We start from the raw sequence: 12514 nt of genomic DNA, 5'->3' as shown, positions 1-12514 counted from the left end.
TATATATATATATATATATATATATATATATATATATATATATATATATATATATATATATATATATATATATATATGTGTGTGTGTGTGTGTGTGTGTGTGTGTGTGTGTGTGTGTGTGTGTGTGTGTGTGCCCACCATGATGCAGCAGTCGGAGCGGAAGCGGACAAGTTATGCGTAGGTTGTTTCTTGGTATCCCGGCCGGGTGGATGTTTTTTTTTAATTTTCTTCAAACTTTTCATTTTCTCCGTAATCGCGACGCGCTACTTCCGGTATAGCCTGCGCAGTGCTCTTGCCTGCTGGCTTTCCTTCCTGAGTTCATTCAACGAGCCCGTCATTCCCAGTTAAGGTGAGCTGCATGTACGTCGCACAAATATTGTTTTTGTGCAGCTTTTGTGTTCGCTCTGAAACACGCGTACGGGCTTCATGTACCGGTAGTATTCGGAATGACGAGGTTCAGTTTACATTCCCGTCTCGGGCTGTTGATTAAAGAAATCACGAAGAAACGTACGCGTGAAGGTTGGCTCAGTTGCCCAGGCTTACTCGTGAAGCTAGACTTTCATTATTCGCTTTATCGCTACTGCTAGTCTTGTTAACACTTCAATCCCCGTTCCCTTCGTTCTTCTAGGTTGCTGTGGCTCTGGTTTTAAAGTGCGCACAAATCACGGGAGCTGTAGTTTGCCAATGAAAGAACGAAGAAGCCCAGGCCGGCTTTTCTTTGGACCCATTTCCTTGCTCATTAGATGTCGAGTTTCCGAGCGCCAACAAAGAACTTAGAGTGCGGAGAACGGAAGGGTCAGGGCAGGACAAATAAAAACAGAGCACCCCACCTGCACACAACGCGTTTTTCTTCGCGTGTCGCGGGGCGTTTACTTTTAGAACGCTGACGTAGCGTGCCCGGATGGCCTTTCTCTCCTGGAGGGGAACATCCTGGCCGACGCCGTGCGCCTCTGCTTTAGCGAACAGAACACGCCGCGGCTGCACGCGCGCGATTTCGCCAGCAACGCCCCCGGCTGACGGCGTTGGGACCCGAGGCCGTCAGTGTGACGTTCGTGGGCGCTGTTGCCAGCCGCCGCACGGTCTGTGCGTGCGTGAGGAGGCTTGAGAAGACGTGCAGCGCTCGTGGCTCCTGACGGCTGGCTTGTGACACTGCGGGAGCGGCAGCGCCATGTCGCGTCCCGCGAACAACGAGTAAGAGGCCTCACCGTCCTTGCGACGCTTGTTTCCTCGCTTGCTGCATCGAACACTGTTAACCATGGTGGGTTGGGCAGTGCTTTAATTGCAAGGCGAGTTCCCCTCAGTAAGGTCGTCATTACTGGCAGCACCCGTGCTCCTCTACGCACGACCGATGCTCTCGACCCCCGCGGGTCGAGAGCATCGGTCGCGCGTGTTTCAGAGCGAGCCCGTTGCATCCACGTTGCCTGGAAGGAAGCAGTGGTTTTCACCAATGCTGCGCTCGAGAAAGTGGCACTTGCGCGGAGATCTGTCACGCCATGGCTTTTCGCAGAACGCCCCCTCTTCCCCAGCTGCACGTTCCTTCCCTTTTGCGTACCCTCTCGTGATATTCCCTTTTGACGTTTAAATACATTTTTTACCGCATGTACCCATGCGTCTGGTTGTTGCTTTACTAGTATTGGTAATACTTAACAATAAAATGTTTAAGAGATTGCGGAGGTTTGGATGGGAGGAGGGGTAGTTACGTACTAGTAGTGGTTAACAGACTCACTGAATCATTTTACTGTGAAGGCATTAGTTGCACGTTTGTCGGAATATTTTTGGATCCTCTTGCCGTCGTTGTCGTCCATGCAGATAGAAAAAAACATCACGTAATCCTCCTTCTCGATTCGTTCTTCAGTTGTGTTAGGTGTGTATCCCTCGCGCGGTGTGTGTCCCCCGCGCAAAGTGTGTCCCTCGCGGGGAAAGGAGTAGGGATTTCTTTCCTCAATATGAGCGGACTAATGACTTCAGTGACGGCCAGCATGAACCTCACTGCCTTTTTAGATTTACCGCTTGAACTGTTGCGATTCTTCGATCAAATGATGGTCATCTTATGTTAACCATCATTTGGTTAGATATCGATGGGCACTATGTTTTGCAGTTTTATGGGTGGTACGCACACGAGTATGTCTTCCTTCATGAGATAGCAGATAGCAGGATCAAATCTCTTGCGGAGACTATTTTTTTGTATTCCGCATGCATATTGGTTCAGTGGCTGCTCCCGGATTCTTTCAATGTGCGAGCAGCCACTCTGATGTAAGGGCGACCGCAGGAGAAATGGATATCGCAGGCTGCGCGCTGTCGGTGTTTGTTTATAGTGGGTCACGTCTGCACAGCCTTCTTAGGACTATCTTCATTAACGTTCGAGCAGTAATTATTCAGCGCTTTCGGGGCTGTCAATTTAACCTCAAACCAGCTTGCTGCCTTATGCTTTTTTACGTGCTTGCAATACACCATGAGTGCACCAAGAAGGCACGAATATTTCGGTGCTTTTATGATAAAGTTTGCCGAATGGACTGAAAACGCCACCCACGAGCGAACACGTGCAGCCATAATTTGGAAATCCCCGTGAAATTGTGCCACAACGAGAATCAATGTGTAGTCGTACATTGCATATCACAGCACCTTGGAGGTGTTTTTATGGAGAATGATTGGGAGAACCACAGTTTTTGGGGATAAACGATGCAAGCTGCTGATAAGTCAAGGCGCGAACTAAGGTCCACGTGGTTTTCCGTGCAGTGTCATGTTTTTCTTTAAGTTTTATACGTGTCACGACTGGGTCATAGCACGTATACTGGGCATTGGGTTGTACACTTTACGTTGTCTGTGCCTGCCTCATTCTTATACGGTGTGAATATAGGCTTTGGTGCAGCGCTTTGCAATGACTACTGAGTATTTACGGAGCAACACTATGCGAGAGCCAAAAAGGGACGTTATTTTTCATACAATATGATGCATGCCTAGTTTCAAATAAAGATCTGTTCGTTTGTAAGTACGCTGTATGTAGGCCAAGGAACCTCCACTGCCATCGCCGTTGTCATAATTCATAAAATGTTTGCAATTGAATGCTTCATTTTGTTTTATTTCTACCGTACTGATATACTTAAATTGCCGCTACTTAACTTGGAGCATACACTTTTATGTTTTGCTATCCAAGGACTTTTAACCGATATTTTTGTCGTTACGAAAGAATCATTATCTCAATTATTACTTGTCGTTTCCGCCGATTGACCCGAAGTTGTTACAAAAAAAGATATATTAGGCGAGATACCTATCTGTACACAAATGCAAATGATTATTTACGCGCAAGTTGTTTCTGTTTTGTAGTTTTGCTGTTACTGGTTTGATGTTTGGCTAGACTGTTTGTCTAAACTCTGTAACAACGGAACACATGTATGATTTCACGCCCGCCCTTTGTTTCTTCTTGCAAAGGTTCAAGTACAAAGCTTCTCAGCGGCCGAGCCGCCTGAATCTACAGTGCCCGGCATGTCTGGAGAAGCTTCAGGACCCAAAGGCACTGCCTTGCTTACACACTCTGTGCAGACGCGGCGTAGAAAGGCTCGCTTGGCGTCAGAGGCGGTTTCCGTCCACAAGGGTAAATAGCGCAAGGAATCGCTCGATTCCAGCCGCTTGTACTTGTTCCTCGCCAACACCCGACCTCTCGTCCACCGAAGATGCTGGCTTGCGTGAATCAACAAAGCTAATGCATGGCCATGCGTGCGAACTTGGAGGAGGCGCTGTAGTCATTTGTCCTACATGCCGGAGTGAAAGTGCCGTGACGGATGCCCAGAACGGACTCCCCGCAAACGCCTTGGTGAGGCGGTTCATGCGCTTTGCTCCTGACCCACTTGGCAGCCGGCAGCGTTGCGCGCTAAAACAGCCCGTTGCGCGCGGAAAGCGTTTCTCGCTCTGCGCCCTGTGCGCCAAGAGCGGGGCGACCGTGAACAGGTGCATCGGGGACCTGCTGTCGCGCTGCGCCGGCCGACGTCGGCGGCAGACGGATACGCGCGAGCCTCACCACGACAGGTTCAACCGCTGCGCGGAATTCATGCTCCCGATGGCTCCACCTGGAGCCTGCCCTTTGCACCCGACACTTCGAATGAACACCTCCTGCCTGACATGCCGCGAGGCGGTCTGTTCATCATGCAGGCTGAACAAACATGTCGACCACGTCAGCAGCGACTTCAGCGCCGCGAAGGGGAAGGAACTTGAGCAGACCGGTGTTATACTCAACACGCTGCACAGCGAAATGGCCAAGCTTGAGCACTCTGTGAACGGAACGCTCAGGAAGAGCCAGGCTCTGTCCTTCAATACCAGCCAAGTGGCGCGCGAGGTGAACAGCTTCTACGACGGCTACGTTCGCGCCCTTGAATCGCGGAGGCGTGAGTTGCTGGACGAAATTTCTTCCTTCCACACGGAGGGCCAGAAGACGCTGAGCGCTCGGAGTAGCTCCCTGGAGGCTGCTCTCGCGCGGGCCAAAAGCGTGCACGAGTTTGGCAAGACGCTGCTGCACTTTGGCCCCGCGATGCCCGAAGTGGTGCTGCCGCTGGTGGAAGTGCTTGACAAAGGTGCCCGGCCCCTCGTTGCTATGAGCGAGAAGGAGGACGTTTCGGCCCCAGCGATGCTCTCCTTGAAGTTCCGCAAGGACAAGGGGGACCACAGGGGAGAGTACGTCGTGTACGGTGCTGTGCAGTACCAAGCAGACCCATCGATGCTATCAGCCATACTGTCCTTTGAAGGTGGGTCACTCCGTTGGTCACACTTATTAGGTCAGGGACAGACGTGTTTGTTTACCCGCTTGACAAAATTTACTTATTTGCGCCCTGGAAGCATAGCATCTGCAACTCGTATCAATGGCAGATGCTATTCCAAGTTCTGATGAATTCCTCACAAACAAAACAACAGCGCCAAGGCGCCAGCCAGCGCAGTAATTTTGGTGGCTAAACTCGCGGCCATTGTACTTTTGTCACAGACTGTGCCCATACGAAATCCCGCGAGATATTTGGAGTCTTGCAATTTATTTTTGTTTGTTCAGCGGCGTTAACGCTCCCTGTATGGTACCGACGTGTTCAAACGTTTATGGCTGCGTTTATGGCTGCGTTTAGTGCATTCGCTTTACTTTTTTTTACTGTATTTTTTGTGTGTACAATGGTTAAACACTTGTCGCGTGCTTCTGACATCATTTTTGCTCTTTTATGTGAGCCCCTCCCCTCTACAATGCTTGTATGCCCTGAGGGTAAAATAAATAAATAAATAAATAAATAAATAAATAAATAAATAAATAAATAAATAAATAAACACGGTTGACTACTTGAGCATTAGATTATTTATCAGCCTACAGCACACCAAAACCCTCGTTGGGCTGTGGCCTCAACTGCAAAGCACCAGTGGGCGACAAACAGTTGTGCTTACCCTTAGTTTAATGGGACGAGTATTACTAGCTTTCACCGAACAACAAATGCATAGGCTTTACATACTTAACCTTTTCAAGAAATTAAGTCTGCTGAAGGAATAATTAAAGTAACCTCGCAGAGAGGTCGATAATAGCTTTCACATTTCTTCATTCGGGCATGGAACCGTTGCGGGAGCTTCAGTCATTGCAGGTACAGAACGGAACTCCGTGATTTTCTCATAATGGGGAAATGGAACGGAATTGACAACGGCGCAGAATAGAAAATGCAGACGATGCGTTGCTGTATTTTCTATTCTGTGTCGTCGTCACAATTCCACGCCTTTTTCTGTCATGACTAAATGCAAACGCGCTCAGTTTTCCACAGTGATTTGTCGACGTAGCAGACAATTTTTTTAGATTCGGCCTTGCTTTTGCTGCGATTTTTTGATGCCGCTATCAAATGTTTGTATTCCTGCAACTGAACGGAAGCCGGCCAATAGCAGTGATATTGCTTGTGTGACGTCACCTACGTACACATATAATGTTTTGACTTAAAAAAACACGTTGAGAAAGAGGGAAAAAAACCTTTTTGTGCTAGTTTCTGAATTGCTGGAAGTCCGCGTAGCAATGATTTTTGACTCGGGCGTTCAGTGACTGCCGTGTATAAGGACTGGCAGCCTTCATTGACCATGTTCTAAGAGGGTTGCAGATGCTGAAAAAAGTTGAAAAAATGGATTCCAGGGGCCCTTTAATACGAACAAAAAAGAGCTTACCGTATTTACCCGATTCTAACGCGCACTTTTTTTCCGAAAAAATAGGCCGAAAAATCACATGCGCGTTAGAATCGGATACAAAAACGAAACTACCGAAACAGCGGAAATTTCGTCGCACCCATCGGCATCACCATCTCAAGATGGCGCTAAAGCTTTTAGCAACGATTTTTCGGACGCAGCAAGTATTCTATAGCAGCAAGCCTAGGCGCCTAGTTTTTTCTATCGGCGTTCACACAAATTGTCAAATCGTTTCACTTGCGCGCTTGATAACAGCAATGGCAGCAGCGGCTCCCACGCGTTCAAAACGAGCGGTCGGCTGAAGCGTGTACTTCTGGAGAAGCTCTCGGGATGGGCGTGCGAGGCGTGGGCCACGATCCCATCGACCATGGTTGAACGTTCGTTCAGAAGTGTGCCATCGCGAACGCGCTTGAAGGCACCGAGGCCGAGATGTTGTGGTCAGCGGAGAGCGACGAGGAGTGAGATGAGTGAGATTACTTCGGGAAATAAATCGCCCGTTTCTCTCGCATTCATTTGTCTGGGTCACAAAGTCCCGTGCGCGTTACAATCGGAGGTGCAAGTTTTTTCGGTTTTTTTGCCAGGAAAATCGGGTGCGCGTTAGAATCGGGGGCGCGTTAGAATCGGGTAAATACGGTATTACAAGGAGTTCCTCCTCTTGCTCTGAAGAATAGCGCATGTCCAAGTGGCGCGTCTTTATTTGTCTATGAAAGAATACCACCATACAAAGGCTGCCAGGAATCCAGGATAGCGTGCACGGTTGCAAGGAAATAACTTTGTACCCTCTTGTCAGGGTGCCATACTTTACAATAAAACCACCGATAATGCGCTATTTTAAAAGGAGATGTATTGTCTCGACAACAATTTACGTACCTTCACATATACTTCGCTTCCATAAATGGGTAGGGATAGCAGTTGATAAAGGAGGTGCTCCTTTTGAACAGATGCAGCCCACCCCAAGAGGTTCGGCTCCATGAAAGCCGCGCGCTTGAAGTTCCATGACTCTTCCGGACACCCAGTTTACGTGGAGCCAAGACAAGTTCAGGCCATGTTAACGTCATCTAAGTTGAAAAGGTAAGCTCTATGTTTATTGTTTGTGTGTTGTTTATGTGTGTGCGGGAAGGTTATTGGGATGGGTAAATTACTGAACCGGCCCTTGAGCTCGTTGAATGTGGCTGTCATGAGTGGTTCAAAAAATAATGCCGAAGTTCAGTGGAGGGCAGCCGGACAATGAGGAGCTGACCGAGTTGTGCTCTGGCAGGTCTAGGAAATAAAAATGCAGACCTGCACGTTTACAGGAGACGACTGCGTTAGGAACGAGCGAGCCTCGCGCTCATTGTCAGGCTTCGCAGTTTGCGTGTATGCGAGAACAGTTCGTAGGGAGGAGGGGGCTGCTTGCAAGAGAAATATGCTGGTTCCACCTGAGATATTAAAGACGATAGTCTTTCTTGGGCTACTTAAACCCAGAAATTTTGGTCTGTCTGTATGTCTGTCTGTCCGTCTGTGACCCGATTCAGCCACCCGGCCAAAGCAAAACAATGCCTGCGCAATAGTCTTATATAGTCACAGCTAAATCTACCCGTCTATGTCCGGTGTAATGTTCATACTTGTCAACATTGTTGAAGAAGTACGAGACATTACGCAAATATAAAACAACAAATTAATGCAGAAGTGATATTTGCAGTGTTCCTTTATAAAAAAATCAAACATGCTTGAATCTGCGAAATTAAATACTTCATCAACTGCAGAAAAAGAATTCACTCTGCCGTCGCCTGCTGTCGCCCGCGCCACTATAGCTTCTGGCGCCATTTTAAGAAATCAACCGGCAACAGTTACGCAAGGTTCCACTAGATAGGTTCCACGTTCTGCTTGCAGCGCACGTGGAGTAGGGAAACGCGGTTCTATAAACGTTGAAGTAGGGCGCCTCGATTAACGCGTGTCTTCGCCGTACGGCAGCGTTCGCATCGAGACACCCGGTTTGGAGCAGTGGAACGCGGGAAATTTAAAATGATTTAAGCAAACCTTTGGCGTCTTTACCTTGGGAGGAGCGCGACGCAAGAGGAACAACATGAGAGGTGAGCGGGAAAGCGAAGGGAGGCATTTACTTCGCAAAAGCCGATAAAGACTATCGTCTTTTGACGGCATTTGCAACGGAAGGAGCAGATACGCAGCCAGTTTTTCTTTATGGAAATGGGATGGTCAAACTCGCAGCAGCACTTCCAAGCGAACGAATACCCAGCATTCTCTGTCTACATAAGCTGCCACTTAAAAGCGCTGACATCGTGCCTCGAATCGTACTTCTATAAAGCGTGATGGCTATGCGTCATTTTCTATTTTGATCAGAAGTAGGACGGCGGCCCAGTACGCTAGAGCCCATAAGGATACAGATCGTCTGCGAGGTCTGAGCCGAACCCTCTTAACTAATCCGTAGTCTACTGGTTGTGCGCCTCAGCACTGGGGTCTCCAAAGTAGCCCACGGTGCGAGCCTGCGACATTCACGTCGCAACAGCAGCTCGACTGTGTTTCACTCAGAACGCCCCACCGCTGGTTGAAAGGACTTTAGCGATCGGAATTACCAAGCAAGGTGAATTCTGCCGGAATTACGGCGATAAAGACTTAATTTAAATGTGTGCGTATATCATTCTTGGCACGCACGTAAAATAAGTTAGGCGTTACTGTCTTTGCGAAGCTGTGCGTTTGAATCGCGCTATTTATTGTGCGATTGATAATAGTCAGTCCTTTTCTCTAATAGAGCTGCTCTTCGTAGGGTTAGAATGCGATACGCATAATAGGTTTGTTTGGGAAGAAATCAATGCATGCGCACATCCATTGGGCAAACGCTTTTGATTAATTTGCAGCACTGTTCCAGCAGTAGTCACACGGGCCACGGACGATCCTTTCCAACTGAGGCTGGAGTTCGACGCCAAGAGCTCCGGAAAGCATGCACTCGCAGTCGCCCTCGACGACCAGCCTGTTTTGGTAAGACCATGGGTGCAGTGTGCATACTGGGGGCATTAGGTTTTAGCGAAACGTTTTCATTTCAGAAGATACATGAAGCGCCAGAGACATATCTGCATCACAGTTTGGAGTGGGACGCACCCAACCTAGTCATTTGGCAATCCCTTTTTCACATAGTGAACATTGTTTTTTGTAGGAATAATATGAAAGTTTCTTCGGAGGCGTTTCGCAGTTTCGCAGCGCCGTGAACTGGTTAGGTGCATAAAGTGAACCCTATAGACAAGAACGTCTGCGTGGGTTTTTGAAATATCTGCCAAGTCAAAAAAAGCTGCCCACCGCCAAGCGTTTTCGCGTGCGAGCGCGTCCCTCGGCTTGAGCCAAAACCTTTGACAGAGCTGGTTTGCGAAAATCTCACCGCTACGATTCCGCGCGCCTGTTCTCCATGCGCTGCTATTTTTGCTGTTTTCAGGGGAGCCCGTTCTTGTTCAGGGTCAGGTCGCGGAAGCCGCGGTGTGTCCAAAGGCAGGCGTCTGCGGCTGCTTCGCCAGAAATACGGGATGCCTGTTGGAAAAGCCCGGGGTTCCTTTCGCAGAGCCCCAGCGATCGTCAACTCACTCCAGGTGGGACTCGGCCCAAGAAAAGAAAGCGTGACGAAAGTCAATATCTTCCTATTTTTTTGCAAACAGAACAAGAAAAAGTTTAGCTTATGTCGTACGCTATTCTGCGCTAGCGAAGAGGCCGAAACGTCGTTCGGCTTCTGGGTTCTATTGACGCCGGCTTAGTTTTGGCCGTGGCGATCAATTTGACGTCGGGTAGATATGCCCTGGAAGAAATGGAGGTAAAGGTTGCTCGCTGACAGGCGCTTTTTTGCCAATACCGAGCGATCCCGGCTCGGCGCCATTTTTTGAGACGAAACACGAAAACGGCCGTGTGTCGAGATTTCGGCGCAAGTTAGCGATCCTCATGTGGTCAAAATTAATATGTAGCCCTCCACTACATCGTCCCTTATAAACAAGGCGCAATTTGGGCACGTAAAAGCCTGACATTCGAAGAAAAAAAAATTCAGTACCTTCCAGATGAAGAAAGATGACCAGCGGAGCTGGGCGCAGTGCAAGAAGTGCACGAAACAGGCACGTTGTTTGTCCTTTGCTATTGGGCCTACATATAGTTAATTAGCTAAATGAAACTTGGACGGATTAGAGTTTTATACTAAAGCGGACAAAGATGGGGCTGTCCATTGATTTACCTCCCATAGAAGCCCATGTTTTGACAGCAGACGGGAATTCGACATTTACAACTGATTGATTGATTGATTGAAGGGTTTAACGCGCCGACGCAACGCAGGCGATGAGGCGCGCCGTAGTGGAGGGCTCCGGATTAATTTTGACCACCTGGGGATCTTTATCGTGCGCCGAAATCTCGTACACACGGGCGTTTTTGCTTTTCGCCTCCATCAGAAAAGCGGCCGCCGCGGCCGGGAATCGAACCCGCGACCTCGTGCTCAGCAGCGCAACGCCTTAGCCACTGAGCCACCGCGGCGGGTGACATTTACAACTTCACTGGGAACTACGTAATCATGAAAGTAGATGAAACTCGGGGCAATGTTAGAGTCGTCTTACGCCTAATTGTCATATAATTTGTTTCGGAATAGTTTCTATAAACCACGAGTTAGAGACGTTTTCTGTTACCGTACTCTTTCCGCAGACGGCCACGTAGTGACAGCAGCTGGGAATTCTATAACGCCTAACCCGCCGCAGTGGCTCAGTGGCTAAGGCGTTGTGCTGCCGAGCACGAGGACACGGGTTCGATTCCCGGCCGCGGCGGCCGCTTTTCTGATGGAGGCGAAATGCAGAAACGCCGGTGTGTACGAGATTTCGGCGCACGTTAAAGACCTCCAGGAGGGCAAAATTAATCCGGAGCCCTCCACTACGGCGCGCCTCATCGCCTGCGTTGCGTCGGCGCATTCAACCCTACAATTAATCAATTCTATAACGTCTAAAACTTCACTGTGTACTGACCACGTGTGACAAGTAAATGAACTCGGCGTAATTATAGAGTAGTCCTAGCGGCCAGTTTCAGCGTGCTATTTTTCAAGATACCTGCAATAGATTAAGAGCTACAGAGAATTCATTGGAAAGTTGGCTTTGCCGCAAGATTAAGTTTTGTCGACGCGACTTTTTTCTGCACACCCTGTCGACGCACGTAGTTTTGGTCAGGCCGTATAGCCGATAACAGCCCCGCTGTAACAAGTTCTTTTTTTTTATTGCGCGTCTCTGTGCTGTGGGCGTCTTTTTTTCGCAAGACGACACCATGAATGTCATAGATGTTATTTGCATTCACTTTGAATATAATACTGCCATAACTGCTTGTGTAATCATTTGCTATTACTTATAGTATTATAGGAGGTGCTCCTCCAGACTTCAAATACGAGTTATACTTCCGGCATATAACACTGCACAAATGCTTATTGTGTGCCTTTTTGTACGCAGTACACATTCATTTTTGTACACATTTATTTCACTGTTCAATGCAGTACTGAATTGAAATAAATTGAAAAAAAAAGAATGATTGGACCGCTGTTCAGCCCAGTCACGTCACGGGAACGCTATCCGCATTAGCAAATCCCTCGTCCCTCCCTTTGTGCAAGGAGGAAGATGGGGGCAGAGGGGATGTGCGCGTCTATTAGCCGCCCATAACAAGTGGCTCGGTCCCCGGAGCGAAGGGCATCATGTTGAAACATATCAGAGCACGGCCGGGCTAGAGCGGCGGCGTGCGCGCGTTGGTAGGGCCTTCGCAAGGGGCCTAGTTCTTGCCTGCGGCCGCTGCGAGGAGCCGGCGCTGCGAGCCCACTCTGCTGATGTGCGCGTCTCCCACTCCGCCGGCAAGCTATGCGCCGCTGCTGTTCTTCTTTTCTTTTTCTTTTTCGCTACGATCCTGGCTACGGGCCTACGTAAAAGGCGGGGAAGGGAGGCGGGGTAGGAAGCAACCGGCGAAGACAACTCCATGCTCATCACCGAAAAATGACTTCCGATAATTATTTTTGTGTCGCACGCTACGCACCAGCCATACGCGGCTTCGATGTATGTATTCAATTTCTCTAAAGAAATTGAAATAATTGGAAAATGAGACAGAGCACTGAATGACCCGTATAAATTGTTATCTTTGGCTTTTTCTGTTGTCTTGTTTTCCTTTAATTGGCCAGATTTAGGGGAAAACCCCAAGGCGGAATAAGTTTCTGGGAAGAAAAATTTGACCTCCACCTCAATGCAGCAATCACATTTTCCTTCGCTTGTTTTGTTTTATTTACTGTTGTTGTCCTTCAGGTCCCCCCTCCCCCCGAACTGAAATCCTGAGTACTCAGCTGTTGCGGGCACCCGCCA

General features: G+C 48.6%; 1 protein-coding gene across 1 annotated transcript; it reads left to right on the top strand.

Annotated features, from left to right (window-relative positions):
* Nucleotides 1-906: 906 nt before the first annotated feature.
* LOC144137678 (E3 ubiquitin-protein ligase TRIM45-like) lies at nt 907-9754 on the top strand (the record flags this gene model as incomplete). Its single annotated transcript, XM_077669618.1, is given in 5 exon segments — nt 907-1190; nt 3429-4735; nt 7121-7250; nt 9035-9155; nt 9604-9754. Coding segments are annotated over 5 exon segments (1732 nt in total), but the record flags the coding sequence as incomplete, so codon positions are not given.
* Nucleotides 9755-12514: the final 2760 nt, after the last annotated feature.

The sequence above is a fragment of the Haemaphysalis longicornis genome, unplaced genomic scaffold, assembly GCF_048455015.1.
Source record: "Haemaphysalis longicornis isolate Haplotype H1 unplaced genomic scaffold, Haemaphysalis longicornis Haplotype H1 scaffold_438, whole genome shotgun sequence".
Taxonomy (NCBI): Eukaryota; Metazoa; Arthropoda; class Arachnida; order Ixodida; family Ixodidae; genus Haemaphysalis; species Haemaphysalis longicornis.
Note: the sequence above shows the minus strand (reverse complement) of the source record. Positions and strands in the feature narration are given on the sequence as shown.